At 37.2% G+C, this 25,555-nt stretch overlaps 1 protein-coding gene across 4 annotated transcripts in view; it reads right to left on the bottom strand.

Moving 5' to 3' along the window:
* CCDC82 (coiled-coil domain containing 82) overlaps nt 1–25,555 on the bottom strand; it is a 741,906-nt gene that overhangs the window by 15,080 nt on the left and 701,271 nt on the right. For 2 of the 4 annotated variants that reach the window (XM_036427709.2, XM_045578088.1), the window contains exons 2-5: nt 19,450–20,165; nt 18,814–19,012; nt 8,935–9,027; nt 6,559–6,683 (exon numbers count right to left, since the gene is read on the bottom strand). In XM_036427709.2, the coding sequence (XP_036283602.1) occupies nt 6,559–6,683; nt 8,935–9,027; nt 18,814–19,012; nt 19,450–20,151 (1,119 nt within the window). In that variant the 5' untranslated portion in view covers nt 20,152–20,165. Of the gene's footprint in view, nt 1–6,550; nt 6,684–8,934; nt 9,028–18,813; nt 19,013–19,449; nt 20,166–20,292; nt 20,445–25,555 lie in introns of those variants that run through there. The other 2 variants (XM_045578089.1, XM_045578090.1) reach the window with 2 other exon arrangements.

Genomic DNA, 25,555 nt, shown 5'->3' on the forward strand with positions numbered 1-25,555 from the left:
AATATGCCCTTGGTATTTTAATGGGGAGTGCATTGAACCTATAGATTGCTTTAGGAAGTATGGACATTTTGATGATGTTGATTCTACCAATCCATGAACATGGTATGTTCTTCCATCTCCTTACATCATCCTCTATCTCTTTTTTCAATGTTGTGTAATTTTCTGCATATAGATCCTTTACTTCCTTAGTTAAATTTATTCCTAGGTATCTTAATTTTTTTGGTGCGATGGTAAATGGAATTGCTTTTTTAGTCTCTGTTTCTGTAGTTTCACTGTTGGTGTATAGAAATGCCATGGATTTCTTGGCGTTAATTTTGTATCCTGCTACATTGCCAAATTCATTTATTAAGTCAATTAGTTTCTTAATGGAGTCTTTTGGGTTCTTTATGTACAATATCATGTCATCTGCAAATAAGGATAACTTTACTTCTTCTTTTCCAATTTGGATGCCTTTTATTTCATCCTCTTGTCTAATTGCAATGGCTAGTACTTCCAGTACTATGTCAAACAGGAGTGGCGAAAGTGGGCATCCCTGTCTTGTTCCTGTTCTTAGAGGGAATGGTTTTAGTTTTTGCCCATTGAGTATAATGTTGGCTGTGGGTTTATCATATATAGCTTTTATTATGTTGAGGTATGATCCTTGTACTCCCACTTTGTTAAGAGTTTTTATCAGGAAAGGGTGTTGGATTTTATCGAATGCTTTTTCTGCATCAATTGATATGACTATATGATTTTTATCTTTCAATTTGTTTATGTGATGTATCACGTTTATTGATTTGCGGATATTGTACCATCCTTGCATTCCTGGAATAAATCCTACTTGGTCATGGTGTATGATCTTTGTGATGCTCTGCTGGAGCCGATTTGCTAGGATTTTGTTGAGGATTTTGGCATCTATGTTCATGAGGGATATTGGCCTGTAATTCTCTTTCATTGAGTTGTCTTTATCTGGTTTTGGTATTAGGGTGATGCTGGCTTCATAGAAGGAGTTTGGAAGTGTTCCTTCCTCTTGAATTTTTTGGAAAAGTCTGAGGAGGATAGGTTTTAGTTCTTCCTTGAATGTTTGGTAAAACTCTCCTGTGAAGCCATCTGGCCCTGGGCTTTTGTTTGCTGGAAGCTTTCTGATGACTGTTTCAATTTCTTCCCAAGTCACTGGTCTATTGAGATTTTTAGATTCTTCCTGATTGAGTTTTGGAAGTTTGTATTTTTCTAGGAATATGTCCATTTCCTCCAGGTTGTTCAGTTTGTTGGAATAGAGTTGTTCGTAGTATTTTGTAACAATCCGTTGTATTTCGTTGGGGTCTGTTGTTATTTCACCTCTTTCATTTCTGATTTTGTTTATTTGGGTCCTCTCTCTTTGTTTCTTAGTTAGCCTGGCTAGAGGTTCATCTATCTTGTTTATTCTTTCAAAGAACCAGCTCTTGGTTTTGTTGATCTTATGTATTGTTTTTTTGGTCTCTATGTCGTTTATCTGTGCTCTGATTTTTGTTATTTCCTTCCTTCTGCTTACACTGGGCTTTTCTTGTTGCTCCTTTTCTAACTCTTTGAGTTGTAGAGTTAGATCATCTGTTACCCCTTTTTCTAGTTTTTTGCAATAGGCTTGTAAGGATATGAACTTCCCTCTCAAGACTGCTTTTGCTGTGTCCCATAGATTTTGGATTGTTGTGTTTTCATTGTCATTTGTTTCCAGGATGTTTTTAATTTCTTCCTTGATTTCTCTGGTAACCCAGTCCTTGTTTAATAGCGTGCTGTTTAGTCTCCATGTGTTTGATTTCTTTGGATTATTTTTATTGTAGTTAATTTCCAGTTTTATGCCATTATGGTCTGAGAAGATACTTGATATGATTTCTATCTTCTTGAATTTGAAGAGACTTTGCCTATGACCCAAAATGTGGTCTATCTTTGAGAATGTCCCATGTGCACTTGAGAAGAATGTATATTCTGTGGCTTTGGGGTGGAGTGTTCTGAAGATGTCAATTAATTCCATCTGGTCTAGTGAGTCACTTAGGATCGATATTTCTTTGCTGTTTTTTTGTTTAGATGATTTGTCGAAGGGTGACAGTGGGGTATTAAAATCTCCTACTATGATTGTATTGCTATTAATCTCTCTCTTAATGTCCTCCAGCAGTTTTTTTATGTATTTGGTTGCTCCTGTATTGGGTGCATATATATTTACCAGGGTTATTTCTTCTTGTTGGATTGTTCCCTTTAGTATTATGAAATGGCCTTCATTATCTCTTATTATGTTCTTCACTCTGAGATCTAATTTGTCAGATATAAGTATTGCTACCCCAGCTTTTTTTTCATTTCCATTTGCCTGGAAAACTTTTTTCCATCCCTTCACCCTCAGTCTGTGTGCATCTTTTTTTCTGAGGTGGGTTTCTTGTAGACAACAGATGTATGGGTCTTGTTTTCTTATCCAATCTGTTACCCTATGTCTTTTGATTGGAGCATTTAATCCATTTACATTTAAGGTTATTATTGATAGGTACACATTTGACGCCATTTTTATTCTATACCCGTGTTCCTTCTTCACTTCCTATTTCTTTATTTTTACAGTAGACCCTTTAGCATTTCTTGCATTACTGGTTTGGTGGAGATAAATTCCTTCAGTCTTTTTTTGTCTGTGAAGCTCCTGATTTCCCCTTCAATTTTGATTGATAGCCTTGCTGGGTACAGTATTCTTGGATTCAGACCCTTCCTTTGCATGACTTTGTATATTTCATCCCATTCCCTTCTGGCCTGGTAAGTTTCTGTTGAGAAATCAGTTGCTAGTCTGATGGGGGTTCCTTTGTATGTAACTTTCTGTCTCTCTCTGGCTGCTTTTAAGATTCTTACTTTGTCATTGTTGTTTGCCAATTTGATTATAATGTGCCTTGGAGTCTGTCTTCTGGGATTCATTTTGCTTGGGACTCTGCGAGCATCTTGGATTTGTGTGGGTTTTTTCTTTTCTATTTCAGGAAAGTTTTCTGTCATTATTTCTTGAAATACTTTTTCCATGTCTACCTCAGTTTCCTTTCCTTCTGGAACCCCTATTATTCGAATATTATTTTGTTTTGTAATGTCCCAAAGCTCCCGTAGGCTCTCCTCCTGCTTTTTAATCTTTTTTTCTAGAAGCTGCTCTACTTGGGTATTTTTTTCCATCTTATCTTCTAGCTCACTGATGCGGTCCTCTGCTTCCTCTAGTCTACTCTTGATGCTTTCTATTGAGTTCTTCATGGTAGCGATGTCATTTTTCATTTCTTCTTGGTTCTTCTTCAATTCCTCATGGTTCTTCTTCAGTTCCTCATGGTTCTTCCTCATTTCTTCTTGGTTATTGTCAAATTTCTCTTCCATTCTTTTTAGCCAGCCTATGATCATTATTCTGAATTCTTGCTCTGGTAGGCTGCTTACCTCGGGCTCGTTTACTTCCTTTTCTGGTGATGCCTGCTTTTCTTTCATGTGCGGACTATGTTTTTGTCTCCCCATGGCCTCTCTTCTCAGGATGTCTGGTTATGTGGTGTTCCTTCTCCTGCGTTGATTTAAAATTTCAAAATACAAACACTACCTGGTACAACACAAGAGGCACTTAACAGGAATGTACTTACAATATTAATAACCTTTAGTAAAGGTGACCACTAGAGAAAGGCAACTTAGGGGATAGGAGAGAAGGAAGAAAGGTAAAAATAAAATAAAGAAAAATTTTAAAAAGTAAAAATTAAAATTAAAAAAAATTAAGTAAATAAAATAAAAAAAAGAGGGATAAAGAGATAGAAAAAGAGGGAAAAAAGTAATGACAAAATAAAGTTGGAAAACAGGGAAAAAAAGAAAGGAGAGAGAGAGAGAAAGAGAGAGAAGAAGCAAACTAAAAGAGAAATGGGAAACAAACTATATATATGTGGAGAAAACTGCCATAGAACAACCACTGAACCCAGCTAATGCCAGTAACAATACTTGGAGATTAATACAAACTACAATATCCCCTATTATTAAGTAAGGCTATGATATACAGAAGTAAAAGATACAAACAAAAACAGAGTATTTTTTTTTAAAAAAATACAAAGCAACAATAACAACACAGTAATAAGCATAACAATTTCACTAACAAGCCTAAAAATTCACAATAATCAACCTTCACACAAACAATGCGAAAAGGATAGAGGGGAGAACAGTTTTTTTTTTTTTTTTTTTTTTTTTTTTTTTTTAACTAGTTAATATAGTGCAGAGATTGGTATTTATACACTTGGATCAGGGGTTGGAACATAGGTCTATAAGTATAGTGAGAGTTTTAGCAGGGGGTATACAGAAAGAATAGAGGAAAAACTAAAGCCGGAAAGGGATAGGATAAACCGTAGACTAAAAGGGTAAGGTTTAGCAAGAGAGTGATGGTGTAAAGGTCGAGTTGAGATAGGGTTGAATGATGCTATAGTAGAGATTAAAATAGAATGAAGGTTACTCCCAAGGTAAAATAAAGAAAAAAAATAAAATGGTACTGAAGAGGGAAAAAAAAAAAATTGCAAAATAGCAGTAGTAATAGTGATGATAGAGATTGAAAAATGTAATAATTAAAAAGGTAAAATCAAGTAAGGAAAAAAAATCGTTTCTTAAGTAAAAGATATAAAAAATGAAGATTAAATAAAAGAGGTAAAAAATGAAAATAAAATAATAGTAAAATTAGCATAAAAATGTCCAGTAGTGGTCATTCACTTCCTCTGTTAATGTATTTGGCACTCCTGATTCTCGGCCCAAAAAGTCTTGCAGTTCCCAGCATTCCACTGCACCTCAGATTTGTAAGGTAATCCTTAATTTTAAGTAGACTATATCTTAGTTATTTGTGTCCATTTATTTTTGATTAATTAAAAGATAAAAGAAAAGAAAAGAGAAGGAAAAAAAAAAAAAGGGGGGGGGGGCAGTTTGTAATTCAGCTCTTAGGTGTCAGTGTTACTGGTTTGACCTCCCAGTCTTTTTGGTTGCTCTGGCCTTCTTTCTCTATGGCTCTAGCTGGCAGGGTGCCAGCTGGCTCCCAGACTATCTCTTCTGGTACAGATCCCTTGTTTCCAGGAAGGCAATTTCCCCCTGCAATTTCCCCGGATATGTCCAACTGGGCAGTCCTTCCCTAGTATTCAGAAGCAAGGGGGTGAAGGGGATCAGGCACCAAGGTGTCCAGATGTTCCGCCCTTGGCGAAACAGCCGAGATTCTTAACGCTCTGTCCAGTGACCTGTGGCGTTTTAAACAAGTCCCGCTTCTGGGGAGGATTACGTCAAACCCAGCACTAGGTGTCGCTGCAGCCTTCTTTGGGTGCCGCTCGGCGGCCGGTAGTGCGCGCTCCCGGCTACCCTGAGGGAGGGGTTGGAGCTCCCTGGCTACCGTAGCTGCCTGGGCCGTGGGACCCCGGTCCCCTAGGCTGTCCCCGCAAACTCTGACCTTTCCGTGGGTGACCGAAGAACTCCCCGGATTCCACGCGCCTGTGCCGATTCGGGCTTCTCAGCTGCTTGATGGACCTCCCCGCTGTGTGTTTTTCCAGGCCTCAGGGATGCTCCTCCTTTCCTGGTAAGATGGCGCTGCCTTCTCTCCGCGAGAGCTCGCTGGGAGAGCCGCCGCAGCCGCAGCAGTGCTGGCCTCTTGGTCAGGAAATCCTGTCCAGCGGACCTTTCCTTACCTTCCTAGAGAATTCCGAAGCCCCTTAGCTGCCAATCAACATTCCCTGAGCGACTCAGACGCTGTTTCTATCTGTTCTGGGACCAGAGTCAGAACAAGTCCGACTGTTCGGTCGCCATCTTCAAGCTCCGCCCCCCATTCTCTCTGAATATCAACGAAAAAATATACTCGGGTGAGGATTAAAAAAATTGTTTAGGGGGAATAAGGGGAGGGAGAGAGAGAAAAGAGAGAGAGAGAGAGAGAGAGAGAGAGAGAGAGAGAGAGAGAGAGAGAGAGAGAGAGAGAAACATGGATTTGAGAGAGACATCAGCTCCCTCCGGTACAAGCCCTTACCAAGGACCAAACTCACAACCCAGCACGTGCCCAGATCCCCTGATCGGTAACTGAACCCACAACTTTTTGTTGTAAGGGATGACACTCCAACCAACTGAGCCACATTGGCCAGGGTGACAACCTCATTTTAACACGTGGGATAAGTACTAAAGATGTTCTAAAGTTATTCATCACTGAGAACCACTTAATTACTGACTAGATAAGTGAATAATTAAACAGTAATAGCCTTTAGAAGTGGTCAGAAACAAGCAGCTGATTATTTAAGAAAGGAAACTGCTAATAATTGAGATTGCTCAGCCGGACAGAACACTGAAATCTTGAGAGGTCTCCCACTCTACCCAACCCTCCAGAGCACATGTGTCAAACACAAGGCCCGCGGGCCAAATCCGTCCCGCCAGGCCTTGCAATGTGGCCCGCACCGCGCTGTCATCACTGCACTGCGCTGCGTTTCCATCACAATGACAGTTTATGGCTGTTCAGTAAACCATTTGGCCCGAGATTTAGGCTGGATTTTAGATTTTGGCCCCTTCTCTGATTGAGTTCGACACCCCTACTCCAGAGATTCAAAAACAAACAAACCTGTGTACCTTATACTGCTCTTTCCAACGACTCCTAGAGAACAAGCCCTCCAGACGAGGCTGGACAAAGCGGTTGTCCAAATAATGAAGAGATGTCAGCATGTCTTGTGCATATGATTTCTGCCTGGTGCCATCTGTTCAGGGGAATAACCACAAAAACAAACAACAATAATCACTTTGTCCTCGTGAAATATTTAAGTAACTGAATACTTAAGGATTTCTTTCCATAGCTCTAGGTTAGTTGGTTAGAAGCATTTTAAATTAAAATAAAATTTTAACGATGTGAAAAACATCATTCCATCAGAGCATTAGGGAAAGGAAAGAACCACCCAGGCCTTCTAATTGTTCCTTGAATACATCAAATGGAGTCTTTCCTAAGTGTCTTTACAATGCTGTGCTCTCTGTTAGGTCTTCCCTCACTGCAGCTTTTTTTCCAAAAGTCACCTCTTGAGACATCTTCTTTGACTCATCTCACTTAGACTTTCTTTTTCTTTATCACTCTTGTATATTTATCCTTTTCCCCCAAGAACTAATATTACCCTTTCTAATAGAAAGGGGATATGCTAAGTGACCCTCATGCCATCACACAGATGGCAACGCCCACAGCCAATAAGGAAGGAATATGCTAATTGACTGCCATGCCCTCAAAGATGGAGGTTCCCACAGCCAATAATGAGGGAATTGACTGTCATGCCACAAGATATCAGTGCCCAGTCCCCTTAGTCCCACCAGGGCGGCAGACCACTCCGCTTGCCTGCCTCCAGAGTCCCCTAGTCCCCTCAGCACCCCAGATGCCCAGGGCCAGCCCAAGGCACAGGCAAGCCTCAGATGGTGGTTGCCCAGCCACCCAAAGGTGCCTGAGGCTCAGGTAACCAGAGCTGGCCAAGGCTTGCGCTACTGGCAATGGATGGCGCATAGCCTTTCCCTGATCACCAGCTTACCTCCTGCCCGTGAGGAGTCCCAGACTGTGAGAGGGGGCAGGCCAGTCTGAGGGACCGCTTCCTTCCATTGCATAAATTTTCATGCATTGGGCCTCTAATATTATATATTTGTTTACTCATTGTCTATCTCTTGCATTAGACTTTATGTAACATGAAGGCAGGAAGCTCATGTCATAATCACTGACATATCTCTAGCCCTCAAATATTGCCTGGCCCTTAATAGGCTCTCAACAAATACTTGTTCAACAAGCTATGAATGAAATCTTATTTTGGCATGCAGATAAAACTTCAACAGAACATACTTATAGTCTTTATATAGTGTGCTAGATGCAAGGGTTAAGTATATAAATATAAGATACTGTATTTTCCGGCGTATAAGACGACACTGTGTTCTAGTAAAAAGCCTGCTCAGATTGGCCAGAGTCAGAGAGGCGGACTATTAAAAAAAGAACTGGTGTTGCCTCAGAAGTGGGGGGCAGTCTTATACAGCGAATATAGGCCTAAACCTATGTTTTAACTGTAAAATTAGGGGGCCGTATTATACGCCGGAAAATACGGTATGCTTCTTCTCATAGTCTTGAAAAGGAGAAAGGCAAAATACATTTTCAATACAAGTATGAAAAGTATACACACACCAGTACCGCCATACTCAGTATAATGATAGCACAGATTAGGGAGTGACAAGTACTATTTGAATAGGTCATAAATAGCTTTAATAGTGAAAATGATTCCATATCCACTTGGACAATCTAGAGTAGAAAGCTTTTATATTTTAGGGATGATCAGCACATGCAAAGACGTGGAAGCTTAAATCAGAATAACTTTTGGTGAAATTCAAGGAGCCTACAGAGGCTGGGACAACACGAGTGTTGAACTACTCTGCTATTTTAAGAGTACATATCCTATATTTTCAAATTCACTGTAAATGTTCTAAGATCAGGGAACTGTCACATTATTTCTTTTGTCCTTTCCACATGTCAAATAATAAACAAGTTTTTGAATGGACTTTTGTATAGTTGATTCTTTAGGGAACAATAACTTGAGGGCTCTACAATTGGGTCTCCTTGGTTTTTTAAAACAATGTACACTGAGTGGCCAGATTATTATGGTTTCTGAACACAAAATAATCTGGCCACTCAGTGTAAATTCTATATAATAAAAGGCTAATATGCATATTGTCCCCTTGACCAGGAGTTCGACCAGCAGGTAGGCTGGCCAACTGCCCATGTCCCCTTCCCCTGGCCAGGCTGGCTGGACCCCACCATGCACGAATTCATGAACCTGGCCTCTAATGTATGTATATGTATACACACACACACACACACACACACTGAATGGCCAGATTATTATGCATTCAGAGATCATAATAACCTGGCCACTCAGTAATTATGGTTTAAAAATCAGAAAAAGGAAAAAAATTGTTGCATTCATATTATTAACTTACCATATAATGTTCCCAGGAATGATTCATCTAAAGCATTGATCAGGAAAGCCTTCACAACTCTTTTAAAGTGAGTGTAGTGGTCGCTAAAAGAATCTGAAATTAATTTAATATCAGAATCTAGTATACAAAACAATTTCTGAATATAATAGGTTCATTTCTCCAAAGCTAGGAAATTAATACTACAATATAAATAGAAGAAACTGATAATTATTCTGATTTTATAGTTGCCTCAGTGACCTCTCTGGTCATTCAACAAATTCTCATTTTCAAGATTTACTGGCATCTAATCCAAAATTTCTACTGTTATTTCAAATAAATCTTCACTTTCTGAACTTATGTAGGGAAAATTAAGAGATATGTTGTAAAAACAAATAAAAATCGTCCCCCGTTCACCTAAGTTTAATTACCAATTTGACAATTAGAGAGAGGAAGAGAAAAAACTTCTGTAGGTGGATTGTTCAATATGTACACCAAACTTCTTTTTCCTTTTCTTCAAAACATGTTGCATACAAAATTATCTGTGAAATGGGTACCCTAGCCAGAATCCCAATGGCCATAAAAACTCTATTTCCCTTTCTGCTGCCTCTGATTTAGGGTTTTTCCATATCAATTTAGAAAACTTATGTCTACTCTTTCTTATATCAAATATATAAGCCTAATTTCCCACTAACCCGATCTGGCCCATAATATCATCTGATTGATGAGACAGGCAGTAATAAGAGAGATGGTCTCTACTATTTCCCAATGCTCTTGGGTCAAGGTTTACTATGGCCGTGGGCATGTTCTCTGTAAAACACAACCCATCACATGACCCAAACAGTCAAGTCTGGGCATCAGTGAAGACATAGTAAAAGCAGCCGGGGTATTTCAGAAAAAAATGGAATATGCTTGGTAAGGGATAAAAGAAAAATAAGACCTATTATTAACATCCATGAGTGAATCTGAACTTTGCTTTCAGTTGAAACGAAGCAAAGATAGGATTTAACATGGTGAGACTTTTAACCTATATTTTAGTTACTGAAAGGTTTGTAACTAGCTCCTTTTTTAGAACTTAGGGGAAATTTTTAGTACACATTCTTGTTTAAAGGAAACATCTTGTTGAAATACTAAAATGAACAAAAAGGAAGCAGTAATAAAACTAAATGACAATAGCATATTTAGAGGGCCTATGACTAAATGAAAAATATAAAAGAATTTATCATAGCCATTTATTAATATTTTTAAAAATCATTAGAGCATAATTGGAAAATGAACCAATACTTCAAAAGATTCAACTTTGATTTGACTACCAATATTAAGTACTAGCAGATAATTTGTAAGTGTTGAAATGCACTAAACTTTGTCTTATACTTCTCAAATGATATTAAAAACTTCTGAAACTATTGATAATGTTGAGAAAAAAATCAAATCCATCCCCTATGCATCTAAATTTAACTATCAAATAAATTAAAATATTTTTACCTCATTGCATTTTTAGGTCTTGAATGTGCTAATGCCCAAGATTACTCACCTGCATAGAGCTTGGGAATGGCTACTCTGTCTCAAAGACCCTGATAGTGTCTCTTGAGGATTAGGAATAAAAGGTCAGAGGATCAGAATCACCTTAACTTTTTTCCCTAATCACAGAATAACCTCTCTTACAAATATGGATCGGAATCTCCATAAAGAAGTCAAGAAGAAAGCCTTGATTTCATTGTGCTAGAGTGGATGGGTAGATGGTGGTAGAATTTTGCTCCTGGCCTCTCAAGTTTAAAACAATGTATTAAGTATTGAGTAAGTATACGCCAGCCCCTGTTTTATGCACTTGTGTGTATTGCTTTATTTCTCACAATAAGCACACTATGTAGTATCGTGACCCTCAGTTTTATTTATTTTTTGAGTGTGTGTGTGTGTGGGGGGGGGGGGGGCGCGGAGCTGAAGAGATAGGTGAGACACATTGATTGGTTGCCTCCCACATGAGCCCCTACCAGGACCAGGGATCTAATACGCAGCTAATGCAGCCAAGGTATGTGCCCTGGACCAGGAATCAAACCTGAGACCCTTTTGTGCATTGGCCTATGCTGTAACCGTGGAACACACCAGCCAGGGCACGAACCAGTTTATTTTTGGCAGAGGAAACAGATACAGAGAGGATGTAAAACTTCCCTAAGATCACACAGCTCGTGTTAAAAATCAAGGCTGGGGCCCAGGCACTCTAACTCCAGATTTCATCCTATTATCCTTGGGAGATACAGTTCTTCATGGGAGTGAGATTTGCCTTGAATACTACTATATTATTATACCTGAGAACATGGAATTTTAGATTTGGATGTGAAATTGGAGAAAATTAAATTGAAAGATATCATCTTAAAATTAAGAAAAGTGACACAATGATGACATAACTTATTCAAGGTCACACAACTAGATAGAGGCAGAATCAGGATTAGAGCTCAGACCTCCTCTAGAACTTTACTCGGTTCTTTACCTCCTCCTTAAGCAGGATTCTGTGAAAGAGCCTAGAAATATTGTTTACAACTTTCCTCCATGATTATAAAAAAATTGCAAAAGTGCACAGGAGAAAACCAACAATATTTGTGTTTACACAGAGGTTGATTTTTCAAAGCAGTTAATCAGTTTCCCATACCCAATCATTGGGTAGTCATTCTGTTGATTTTCCATGCACCCTTTATCATATGTTAATTCCATGTAGATGCTATGATTTTGTGTTAGCACCATCTTCCTACTGATCTGGCTGTCATTCTCATGTCAGGTCTACACTGATCTACTTATTGTAATTTTGTGATAACTTTTTATATCTGGGGGGCAAGCCTTTTGATTTTCTATGCTCAAATTTTATTTATTCTCCTATGGTATTTGTTCTTACAAATGAACTTTAGGATTGTTTTGTTCCCCAAACAACTTTAGAAGAATAACTTCTCATACTATTTACCACTTTCCGGAAAGAAACATGCTGTGTCTCTATGCTTCATGTTTTCTTTTCTATTTCACAATAAAGTGTAGTCTTGTACCTAGCAAGCTATGCTTTTCTGAAGGTTATGCCTAGGAACTTAATTGTGTTGTTTGCTAGAGCATTGGTTGGCAAACTGTGGCTCGGCCCCTTGAGTGTGACTCTTCCACAAAATACCTCATGCAGGGTGTGATTGAAACTCCGTGGCTCATGCGCAAGAAGTCAGTTCTCGGCTCTCAAAAGAAATTTCAATTGTTGTACTGTTGATATTTGGCTCTATTGACTGAGTTTGCCGACCACTGTGCTAGAGTAAGTGGACTGCTCCCTCATTATACTGTTTGAATAATTATTGATAATGTACAGTGAGTGTGGTCATTTTTCTGAGACTTTTTACTTATTCCAAAAACAGTAAGGTTCTCTTAAAAACTTGTGGAAAATGAGCTTCCTGGGACATTACAGAGCTAGAGAAAGAGATATTGCTCGGGAATTCCTGGGCACCAACTCTGCTTTATCCCCCAGCCCTGAGAAGAATGTGGTCTTGCTAGTGCTGTTTATTTTCACAAACAAGAGGATGCATATAAATCTTCTCTTAGGTAGATTTATCGCTGTACTTTCTTCTGGAATGGGGGTGTAAGCCCTGTTTAAAAGGACAGAGGCAAAATAAGAAACTGGCTTCTTTCTCTAGTCTAACAGATTCCACCTCAACCCCACAAAGAGAAAAGAGAACACGAGAAAACTGGAAATATATGCTGCATCTACAGCTGCTCACAATGCATTCATATCCTCCTGTATCCTTGGTTAAATAAATCAGAAACTTACAGCTTTTATATATATCTAATCATGTTATGTTTGAGGAATGTCTATCAATAGTATATTTGTCTTACTTTTGTATTTGTTACACTGTTCAAAACACTAGAATAAAGTTAGTAAAATATTTTTGTTTCGTTCTTTATTAGAGAGACTATCCCTACTGCTTTACTGTAAGTATGTTGACTGTTGGTTTAAAATATTCTTTGTTATATAAAGGACATATGTTCATATGGACATTGAAGTTTACCATATGCCTTTTTAGATTCTATTGAAGTTATATTTCTTTTTTGGCATTAATGTTACATTGATATGGCACCTAATATTAAACAATTTTTATAGTTCTAAAAAGAATGGTTAGATAACTTTTTCTTACTCTTGTAATTAGAAAAATATTTTTTTCACATGTCTATTTGAAAACCTTTTTCATCAACTTTATTGGATGTGTGCCTCTTTAATCTGTATAAAGTGTTTGACAACTCAATATTTTCTTCTATCATATCTTTAAGTTCCTATCTCCATATGTAAAGTCCATCCAAAAATAAGTTATGTTTCTTATTTAAATATTCTTTTACATCTCATTAAAGTTATGTAATTTTTTTCTTTATATTTGTCCTATATTTCACTCCCAGGAATTTGTGAAATAGGGACTTTATTTAGATTCCTTTATGTATTATCCTTTCCCTCAGAACCTTTTTTTCTTCTCTACCCTAGAATTTCTTAGGTTTAACCTATATGTCATTGATGAGATTTTCTAAATTGTTAATTCTGCTCCTTACCACTTTCAATGTAGATTTTTATTTCTGACTTGATATTTTTAATTTACTAGCAATTTATCCTCATCTTAGCTAACTCCCTCTCATCTCAAATTGTTCTCTTCTTATAATTTCCTATTTGTTTTCCACAGACTGCAAAGCAAATGTTTTATATAATATTCTTAATGTAACATTTTTCACAGGCAATTTTTCACTCTGAGTCTTCCGGGCAATGTTTCCTATGCCTTTTGAGAAAATAATTCGCTGGTATTTTTTACTATCCTAGAGCAAGAGGGGCAGTTCTGGGATTTAACCTTCAACATCAATGGCTGGGAGGTTGTTCTCAGGCACATTCTGTGCTGTGTTGATACAATGATTCTCTTTAAGTGTCAGATGGAAAAGTTCATGTTCACTCTTAGTCCAATTTCCAGTCTTCTGGCAAGCATTTATGCAGCAAGGCACAAGAGATGTGCTTTTATATCTACTACTTGGTTCTTTGTCACTCCGAGCAAAAGACAGAGTACCGGGAAAATCATCTTCAGTACCCACAAATCTGAAGGTTTTAATAGTTTTAGTGCGTGAACACTAGATAGATTTGGAATACAATGGACCACTGCTAGTCTACCCTTCTATACTCTATCATATCTTATCTGGAAATCTCAGTCTCAGAATAAATATAGAGAAATGCAGGGATTGGTCAGAAGTGAAAATGATTATGATTTTCTTCAACCATGTAGCAGGCGGGGAAACTATTCTATTCTGAGGTGTTACTAATGTAACCACCATCACAAGGGAGAAAACAACAGTTCTACATCACCACCACCACCACTGCCATCCCACTCCCCACCCCCTGCCAAATTCACTTATGCTACCTCGAGATCATTTAGTTTTGGACATATTGAGTCTGGGGTGTCTTAAAGGCACCCTGATGAAAATGTTTAATAAAATGGTGAAAATGTGGGCCATAGGCTTTGGAGAAAACTGCACTGGAAATAAAGATTGGTGAATTTCTCCTAGAGACTAGGCTGAGCTTACGGGAAAGAGACTTCCTGACGCACAAGCAAAATGAAGGTAGTCTGAGGATGAGACTTTTAGAAACATCAGTACTTACATGAGAAATGGAAAAGAGGAAAACAATATCATAAAGACAAAGGCAAGAAAGAACACTAGCACAGATGCTAACTAGAGAACTTTCTGAAAGTGTGAGTCATCTACGGTTGGAGATAAATCACATAGCAATACCAGCTAACACAGACAAGACGAAGAGCATTCTGGCAACTAGGAAATTATCACTAACTTTAGTGAGAGCGATTGTTCTGGATTAATGGGTGCGAGAGCCTGAGTATAATGCTTTGTAGAGTTACAGGAAACCTGAACAAAAACATTTAGAATAGTGGCTAATGGGACATGACAACTCAAGTGAGGAAAGGCACTGAATATGGTTACAAGTTAAGGAAAGCTTGTAAGGATAGAGTCAGAAGCAGCAGTTGCAGTTTAAAAACACACAAGATAGAAATGTATTGCATAAAAAATGGATCACATTCCCCTCGGATTTAGAGATGCTCAGTAGTAAAAGCAAGCTCAGAGCTCCTTGGTATTTACCTAAATGTCTTGAAAATGTATGTCCATAGAAATAGCTACACACGGATGTTTATAGCAGCTTTATTCACAATTGCCAACAGTTGGAAACAATGTGCCCAGCAACAGGTGAATGGATAAACAAACTGTGATACATCCAGACAATGGAATTATTCAGTGAAATGTGCTATCATGCCACAATGAGACATGGAGGAAACTTTAATGCATATTATTAAGTGAAAGCAGCCCATCAGAAAGGCTACATGCTGTGTGATTCCGACTATAAAACACTCTGGCAAAAATAAACTATGTAAAAAGATCAGTGGTTGTCAGGGGTTCCGGGGAGTGAGGGGAGGGTAAATAAATGGAACTCATATGACGCTGTAATCATGCATATCTGTAATGATACTATACATCTGCCAAAATCCACAGAATGTATTACTCAGCCATAAAAAAAGGAATGAAAATTTGTCATTTGTGACAACATGGAGGAACTGAGAGAGTATTATGCTAAATGAAGTAAGTCAGATACAGAAAAACAAATATATATAATTTCACTTATACATAGAATCTAAAAAAGTGAACAAACAAAACAAAAGAAACAAGCTCACAGATACAGGGAACAAACAGATGGTTGCCAGATGGAAGGGGTATAGAGATGAGAGAAAAAGGTGAAAGAGATTAAGAAGTACAAATATTCAGATATAAAATAATTATAGAGATGTAAAGTATAACATAGAAAAATAGTCAATAATAATGTAGTAACTATGTATGGTGCCAGGTGGGTACCAGACTTATTGTGGTGATCACTTCATAAGTTATAAAAATGTCTAATCATTACATTGTACACTTGAAACTAATGTAATATTGTATGTCAACTATAATGGAACAATACATTTTTTAAAATACCAAAACAATCCGATGTACAACATAAACAGTGAGCCCTGAGGTAAACTATGAACTACAGTTCATAATACTGCATCAATATTGGCTCATCATACCAGATGTATCAATGCAAGAGGTTACTAACAGGGATGTCGAGTGTGTGAGGGGTTATGTAGGAACTCTCTTTACTTCCCACTCAACTTCTCAGTAAATCTAAAATGGTCCTTAAAAAAAAAAAAAAAAAAAAAGCAAGCACAGGTGCAGAATAGAGAAGGAAGTTAAAATAGTTCTACACGCTGGATTTTTACTTTCATTAATTAGCAGGAGTAGGTATGGATGGGTATCTCCCAGCAAATGTTCTATCACATTCTGGATATTATAATCCAGAATGATGGGATACTTCCTAATTGAATTTCCCTGATATTCAAATATCAAAGCAGCACGTGAACCAATGCTTATGGATCTAAGTACACTAGTCATTTGCTTTCAATACATAAATGCCTATCACTGACATCTCTTAAATTTCTTTAAATTTGATATACACCTCATTTTATTTCATTAAAAAACAAGTGGTTAAACTGAATCATAATACACTTAGTTTTTGCCCTTATAAAAACATTAAGATAAAAAAGTGTACCTCCAACAGCCTGTTTCTTCCAGAGTAAAATATCATAAAAACCTTTGAATTCACGTACAATTCACATATAATACTTGAAGACACCCTAAATTTTCAGGGTCCTATTATTTATATTTTCATTAGTTATTTGAAAATATGAAAACTTCAAGTCCTGTAGACTGTGGTAAATTCCCAAGTCCATTTGTGATCTGTGAGGTCAAACCAGTAACACTAAGATAATCACTTGCTATTCTTACTGTTGAGATTTTAAATGATGGTGCAAAAGTAACTGTGGGTAAGGCAACTGGCCTCCTAGCATGGAGGTAGCACCAAGCTACTGGTCATCACTGCTATGCACTCAGTAACAAAGCTACTTTCACTTAAGAATGTCCTTCACAAAGTAGTAAAACATTATTAATTTTATTAAGTCCTGAGTATCCATCTTTTGAGCATTTAAATGTGATGAAATGAGATGAATGGAGAAAGTACTTGTTCTGTGTATCAAAGTATGATCAATCATACTTTGAGAAAAAAAAAAAACTGAGCTGGGAGCTTAAAAAGCAGCAACTGTCATGATGCACCATGTTTACTTGAAAGAACGACTGACAAATTATAGTTATCTGGTATTTGTCAAATACTTTCTCAAAAAAGAACAAAGATCTTGTGTTTTGGTTGCCAAAGACAAAAAAACAACAGACTTTTAAGTAGAAAGTAGAATTTTGAAAAATTTGTATCTGTTACTGTGAACTTGACAGCTTTCCCAACCTAAAGAATTTTCTGATAAAACTGATGGTGATATTACCAAATATTAAAAACACTGTGGCCGAAGCCGGTTTGGCTCAGTGGTAGAGCGTCGGTCTGCGGACTGAAAGGTCCCAGGTTCGATTCCGGTCAAGGGCATGTACATTGGTTGCGGGCACATCCCCGGTTGGGGGTGTGCAAGAGGCAGCTGGTCGATGTTTCTCTCTCATCAACGTTTCTAGCTCTCTATCTCTCTCCCTTCCTCTCTGCAAAAAATCAATAAAATATATTTTAAAAACACTGTGTCATGAAATCTATCAATATTTATAAGATTTGTAAAACCTAGTGAACCAGTATTTTCCAAATGACCAATGCATAATGTTACAAAATCATGCATGGGCAAAAAAAGATCAATTCAAAGTGCAAGATGGACCAAAACATTGTAATGTAAATACGTACTAAAATTTCATTTATATGATTTCAGATTTCATACTATAACTATTCTTTAAGGTTCTATGACTTGTCAAAGTTTTGTATTGTGTCAAATAAGAATATACATAATTAGTTTGAAAATACTCCTCCCTTTTCCAGCTATTTGTGTGAAGCAAGATTGTCTTCATCTATTGCAACAAAATATATTACAACAGACTGAATGTAAAACCAGATATAAGAACCCAACTGCCTTGCCTCCTATTAAGCTGGTTATTAAATATATTTATTAAGATGAAAAACAATGCTACAGCCAGGTGGTTCAGTTGGTTGGAGCATCATCCCGTACACCAAAAAGATTGCAGGTTGGATTCTCCGTTAGGCACATGCATGGGCTGCAGTCAAGGCATATGGTGGGTGGGAGAGAGGGGAGCAGCCAATGGAAGTTTCTCTTTCTCTCAAATCAATAAACATATCCTGCCCAGCCATCACTGTTCAGTGGTTGAGCATCCATCTATGAACCAGGAAGTCACAGTTCGAGGTTTGATTCCTGGTCGGTCAGAGCACATGCCCAGATTGCAGGCTGATCCCCAGTGTGTGGCATGCAGGAGGCAGCCAATCACTGATTCTCTCTCATCACTGATGTTTCTTTCTCTCTCTCCCTCTCTGAAGTCAATACAAATATATTAACAAATAAATAAATAAACACCCTTGGGTGAGGATTTTTTTAAAAGTAAAACAATGTCATTCTCGTTTTGGGAGAAAAACATAGTTATTGTTTATAAAAATGTTGTGTATGTTAATGAGTTTATTAATGTTATTTTTAAGTGAACTAATAAATAAATATGTTTTAAACTTCTCTTTTGTATTTCTACAATAGTAAATACTGATAGCTATAACCCACAAAAATAAAAGCTCTTTGGGTCCTCAATCATTTTTAAGAGTATAAATGCTCCTAAAACCACTAGGATAAACTACTATCAAACCAACAAATTAAAGTTCAGAAAATGAAGTCACAGTTCCTAATCAATTTACAACATGACAGTAACAGGCTGATTTCATACCTGATATAATGTCACGATTAGAACAGTCATAAAACATTTTCTTGATATTTAACTTACAAAGTGAATTAGATTTCAGTTGTGATGTAGCCAATTGTTCTCCTCGCTGGCTTTCATTCTCTTCATCACCCTCCTCATCTGGTACTACAAAGTCATCCATAATGTAATTATCTCCATCTTCATCAGATTCATCAACCTCTTCTTCCTCCTCATCTTCATCATTTTCATCACTGCTTGGGCAAGATTCTTTTTCAGAGTCCTAATTAAATTAAAACATATTTCTTCAGTAAATTGTATGGAAATTATATTAAAAGATGAAATCCCAAACCCTAACAAATGATACATAGAAATTAATTTCACATATTAAGGTTAAAAAATCATATTAAATGTTGCAATTTGGAAATTATATATGTAAAATGTTTAAAATAGACATTAAGGTTATAAGAAGCTAAAAACAGGAAACACCATACAAAACAAATAGTCTTTTAATATTACAAGAAAGATGGACTGAAGCTCATGATAAAACAATATATTAGATACAGTACTTCAATTAAACGTGTTCATGGATATGTCATTAAAAATAAATTCTAGAATTATAGAGAAATAGAACAGACTCAGCCCTTTCATTTTTATAAAAAGTAAATACTTTTAAATAAAAATTTAAAAATAATAACAAACCAATAAAATAAAACACACCTCAAAATCTCTACTACTGTTACGTCTCTGACGAGATCTCTGTTTTGAAAGCTCTTTCAGCTTCCGGAGTTGTTCTCGCTTTTTTGCAGCTGCTGTTTTCTCGGGTTGATTCTGCTCCAGCTCCGCTGGAGGAGAACATTCATCTTCAACCACTCGACGCAGCCGTTTAACACCTCCTTTCCTCACTGCCACGTCACTGTCGTCACTGTCGCCTCTCCCATCACTGTCACTCATCACCGAGGAGTGTCTTCTTCTCCTCCCTCGCTTTACGTTTTCTTCTTCTAAATCCTCCGCTATTATTCGTTCAGTGTGCTTGTTGAGATCAGCATCCTCTTGACTTGAATGCTTTTCCCGGTCTGTTGAATCAATATTATTCTGATTGCTTTCGTTCTTTTCGTTTGTTGAACTGCTGCCAGTGTCAATGAGATGCTCACAGTTGTTTCCTTCACTTTCAACTTTAACCTCACTTTCATCTTCGGGCTTTTTATTACCTTCCAGCCCTTTGTTACTAGCAAGCTCTTCATCACTGTCAAAACTTTCATCACTATGGCTCTCTTCCTCGCTCTCGCAGTCTTCACTCTCAAGGTCTTCATCACTATCCAGTAACTGTGCGATGCTACTCCTTTTAGTCCGCTTCCAATCAACTCGAGACTTCTGCTCACGCTCTTGAATTTTAGAAGTACTCCTTGTTTCACGTACCATTTTCACTTAAGCTTCTACAAAATAAAATGATTAGGGATATGATAATGATAACCAGATTACAACAATGAGTGCATTTATGGTACAAACTGTATTTATTTGGTATTATAACATGACTCACAAAGGTAATATCACATGAACTACCTGAGTGAAGATGGCAGGATGGTTATTCAGCAAATAATTTATTGGGCCCAGCCATGTTGGTTTGGTAGTTGAGCACAAACCTACGAACTAGGGGGTCAAGGTTTGATTCCCTGTCAGAACATATGCTTGGGTTGTGGGCTGGATCTCTAATTGTGCAGGAGGCCGATGATCAATAATTCTCTCTCCTCATTGATGTTTCTAGCTCTCTTTCCTTCTCCCTTCCTCAATATCAATAAAGGTATTTTTTTTAAATACAAATAATTTATTGAACATCTATGAAACCATTATATGAACACCTATTCTGAATTATGCTGTATGTTTTGCTCAAAGAGATACATAGAAAAATTCATGGTACTGTTCTTTAGAAGATTATATCCAGATATAGAAATAAAACATATAAATATATACATAGTAAGAAAAATGCAAGGTAGTATTCATTCATTACCAAGTGAATGATAAAAATAATCAATAAAAGTATAAAGATGCAGAAAGATCAGAACAGTATGTGCTTCACTAAAGGTTTTACTGAACAGATATGATCTGATAAACTTCTAACAGATTGGTTATATTTGAACAAAAAGAATGAAAGAAAAAAGTGATTTGGGGCAGATAAAAATGTTAAAGTCAAAACTTTGGCATTGAGAAAGAACGTAATAAGTTTAGTAAATAATAATGTGATCTAAAAGGTGTGATAAAAGGCTTTATGCTGGAAAAATAACATGAGTATAGAAAAGTAGTATTAGATTATCAGAATGATTCATCCTGTAAGCAAAGAAAAATTATGAACAGAGATATGATATGAATTGTAACATAAAGGATCAATCAGTTTATATGAAGAAAGTTATAAAGTCATAATTGACATTAAAAAAAGATATTGGTGCAAAGCTGAGAGACAACTGTCCACTAAGATTGCAGCCTTTATATAATTTACAAAATGGCAATGGCTTTAAACCACTCAGTTAAAGATACAATGTAACACAACAGAAAACTTACTAACAATCCAATAATATAACTAGATTAAAAAAAAAAGTTTCATGGTGAAGCAGAGCATGGTATTGGGAAAGGAAAACAAATGCTATAAGTCCAATTCAGAAAAGGATAAACTCCATCAAAATTATCACAACTGTATAGTAAAGGGACACTTAGAGACAAGATACTAGAAAAACAGTAACACAATAGCACATATATACTTCTGTGGTTGCTAAGGAAACTAGAAATATTATGAGACTGACCTCATAATTCTCCTATATGATAAAAGGCCAATATGCAAATTGTCCCCTGGATCAGGAGTTCAGCCAGGGGGCGGGGCCAGCTGACCAACCACCAGTAGCCCCTCCCCCTGGTCAGCCCAATAGGTCCCAATCAGGACAGGAAGGCTGAACCTCACACATTCAAGAATTTGTGCCCTGGGTCGCTAGTCTTATATGCAAATCAACTGAACAGCGGAATGTCCAGCAAAATGACCAGTTGCTATGATGCACACTGACCACCAGGGGGCAGACGCTCAACGCAGGAGGTACCCCCTTGTGGTCAGTGTTGGCGAGTGCAGTGGTGGTGGCAGGGGCCTCTCCTGCCTCAGGTGAGCAGTAAGGAGTGAGAGGTCTCGAACTGAGAGAGCCCCAGACTGCGAGAGGGATGTCTGACTACCAGCTTAGGCCAGATCCCCCTGGCAGGCAGACATCCCCTGAGGGGTCCCGGGCTGTGAGAGGGTACAGACCAGGCTGAGGGGACCTGCACCCCCAGTGCACGAATTTTAAGCACTGGGCCTCTAGTACATGTACAAGAGCTTAGGTATTCAGCTGAGTGCCATCTCCTTCAAACAAATCACCCCTTATGAGGCTGATTATTCCAATATTTCTATCATAGTACAGAATATTCCTGGAGGTTTTCTATAAACCATAGTATCAAACGTATATATAAATATATGAGAATAATCTTTCTTCATTTTTATCCCAAAGAGTGGTTTAAATATAAACTTTATTCACTGGTCTCAGTTACAAAAGACTGTGAGAATTTTCCAGAAACTAAATCCAATTTCAAAAGATTAAGTACCATTAAAGATATGTGTTGCAAACTGAAGGTAATTTTGAAATTTTTTATGAGCAATGACAGTATTACTGAACCAAGTTTATTGCTTCTCCAAATGATTGCTTTTTTGGGGTGGGAGAAATAACCACTCAGTTATACAAATTCTGATGGTTTAAAGGTAATGTGACTACTCCTAAAATGGTAATAACTTATAGAAAATCAGAACAATTGTTAAGATTACACAACAGAAATTATAGTATAGGCTGAAGTATCATCTTATCACAATATACTGTACAATATATTCAACACTGAAACAGCAATTTAACAAATTCCAGTTAATAAACCAAACATTCTGCTATTTAAAATTACACTTGGGTTGTTGCTGGAAGCTAATTCCAGCATGTCATAAATGCAAGAAATTTCATCAAAAGGTTGATGGAACTTGGGGATACATATTACCTGCTGCTGAAATAGCTAAGGGCATTCCCCACACCTAAAGACTTGCATATATTATTGCCTGTTGCCAGACAGCTAAAGGCATTTTGATCTACAGGTTACTGCCTTCTGCTGGCCAAACACCTGAACAGCTGAAGGCAGTTCCCCTAAAACGGACAATGCCTACTGAACACTAAACCTTACCTTTGATATGTATATCTACTTTGCTATGGGGCAAGATGTGGAAATAAAAAGAGCCCTGGGTCCGGAGAGGAAGATAACTTGGTTCTTATAGCTAAGCTTCCGCTGGCTCCCCGATGGATTACAAATTCATACTATAGTTCTAGTCTCTTTATTAATTTACATGCAGCGCCTTCTCCAGATTCCTGAACGATTCTAAATGCTGGGAAAGACCCCGGCATTAGGTTGTGTCTTACAGAAGGCTTATGTCAACATCAGCAAAGAAAATTGTGTGTGGCTAAAATTACCCTTGAAAAATACATTACTGTTTAAAGTGTTGTTGTTTTTTTTGTATACCATACTGCTTCAAAATATGCCCACCCACCCAGTTTCTCCTCCATGTTTTAAACAAATTACTGTTTTTCCTTTTTTTATTAAGCACCAGACAAATTAAGCAGCTTATCTTTTGAAGCCATGTTGTACAAAGGAATATTTTTAAAGCACATATAGTTGAATTTGCACAAATTGTGTAGGTGCTTTATGCTTTACTGAGAAATGGAAGGCTTTCTTATAAATCTGACCTGGGAGAAATAATAAAAAATTATAAAAACAAATGACAAATACGGCTTCTGTAGATACACTAAACAAATATGAACAGCAGGGATATGAAAGTGAAAGATTTTATTAGTACTGAAAAGCAGTTTCATATACACTAGATGTTTCATTTACAAATATACATATTCCATACTCTAAACACATTATAGCAATGCATGTGTTTACCATTACTATGACAATGGTAAAAAAAAAAAAAAATTAAAAAAAAAACACCAATTAAGAATGTCACACTATCCAATGATGGCACAGTTCAGCTACTTTAAAAAGCCATATCTGTATATTTTTTCAGTGCATTTTTATATATCTTTTAAAATATTGACAATAATCCTAAAAGGAAGATATTGTCTATCTTTACTTACAAAAACCAAATCCAAGGACAGAGACTTTAAATGACTTCCTGAAGATCGCATAGTTAGTGAGAGAGGCGGGACTGGAAACCAGGGCTCCTGACTCCCAGTCCAATGCAACACAGTGACAGCTGCCAAGATTATATTTGCACGAGGTAGTAAAAATTATGCCTCTAAAAAAGTCATGATTTTTATAATCTCTCATTCATGCTAAATTTTAGCTTCAGAAAATAATCATTAAAATAATTTCAAGTTTACAAACATGCTTCTTTAATTACGTAACTGAACTGCACGTGGGTTTGCACCAGAAACTTCTGAAAACCAGTTATCCAACAAATAACGTACTAAAGAGATGAAAATCTGCAGAATTCTCTCTCATCTTATCGATAACAGCACAAAATTTAAGGGATTCCCCATTAGGTTAAAAACTAAAAATTTTTTGGGGAAAAAAAGGCAGTTTCTTATGAGAAAACTTTTATTTTGGAAAACTTTAGTGTTAAATGTCTGAGGAGGCACATTTTATTTAATTAAAATACATCATGTTTCACTTGGTCCAGTTGCAAATTTCCATGGTCTCTCCATATTTCAAAATTACCACTTACATTAATAATGCCAAAAATTCTGAAAAAGAAGATAATTGAAATATGATGGTTCCTCTTTTTAAAATTGTGGATACTTTCAGTATGTTACCAAGGGTGGTGGGGTGTGAAAGAATGAGACAGAGAGAAAAGGAAGTGAACTGAACCTGAGAGAAATGAGAGGGTAAAGCTAAATTGATAGGTTAGACATTTCTTCATTATTAGGATGAAAGAATCCATGCTAATGGATGTAATTTCTATATATGTATATATATATATATATATATATATATATATATATATATATATACACACACACATTCAATTTATATGTGTATATATATATACACACATATTCAATTTCAGGAAATGAGAATTTAATGAAGTTTCTCTAAAGACACCTTATCTTTAATCAACAAGAAAAACCACAGAGACTCCACACAGAAAGCATGAAATAAGTGGATGAAGAGGATCAGTATTATCACACCTTTGTGTGTCTTGGTCACTATCATGTAAGATGCACATACATGACAGCCGAAAAATATAAAGGGGACACTCTGCATGGCTTGTGTTCTTTCTCAAACAGAGTAACTCTACACCAACAAGGGGCACTTGAACGCCACTCGCATGTCCCAGCAGAAGAACTACCCTTCCATCTAGACTTGGAGGTTAAGTCTCAGGAGAAGATTCATTCTGGGAATGGCCCTGTGAACAATGTTGCTGACAGCTGACCCTTTGAGATCTGAAGCGCGGTGAAACCCACGAGGAGGGATACAGTCCCACTTGGAAAACATCGCCTCTCCTTGATGTGTGCTTTTCCGCGACAGTGTTGAGGGGCAACCTTAATAAGCAAAGAAGTAAGTTATTGGATGCATTCTATGGGCGAACACCCCCACCGAACTGTGGCACCGCTAGGAGAAATCAACAACAGGGTCTCGGCTCCTAAGGAGCTCACAATCTGATGGAATTACTAAGGACATCAAACCCAGTCAGCATGATACACGATGCAGGCAATAGATGGATCACAGACCTTCCACGGGCTAGGCAAATGAGCAGCGAGGAATAGGAAATAGAAAGACA

The sequence above is a fragment of the Pipistrellus kuhlii genome, unplaced genomic scaffold (assembly GCF_014108245.1).
Source record: "Pipistrellus kuhlii isolate mPipKuh1 unplaced genomic scaffold, mPipKuh1.p scaffold_m20_p_9, whole genome shotgun sequence".
NCBI classification, from domain to species: Eukaryota; Metazoa; Chordata; class Mammalia; order Chiroptera; family Vespertilionidae; genus Pipistrellus; species Pipistrellus kuhlii.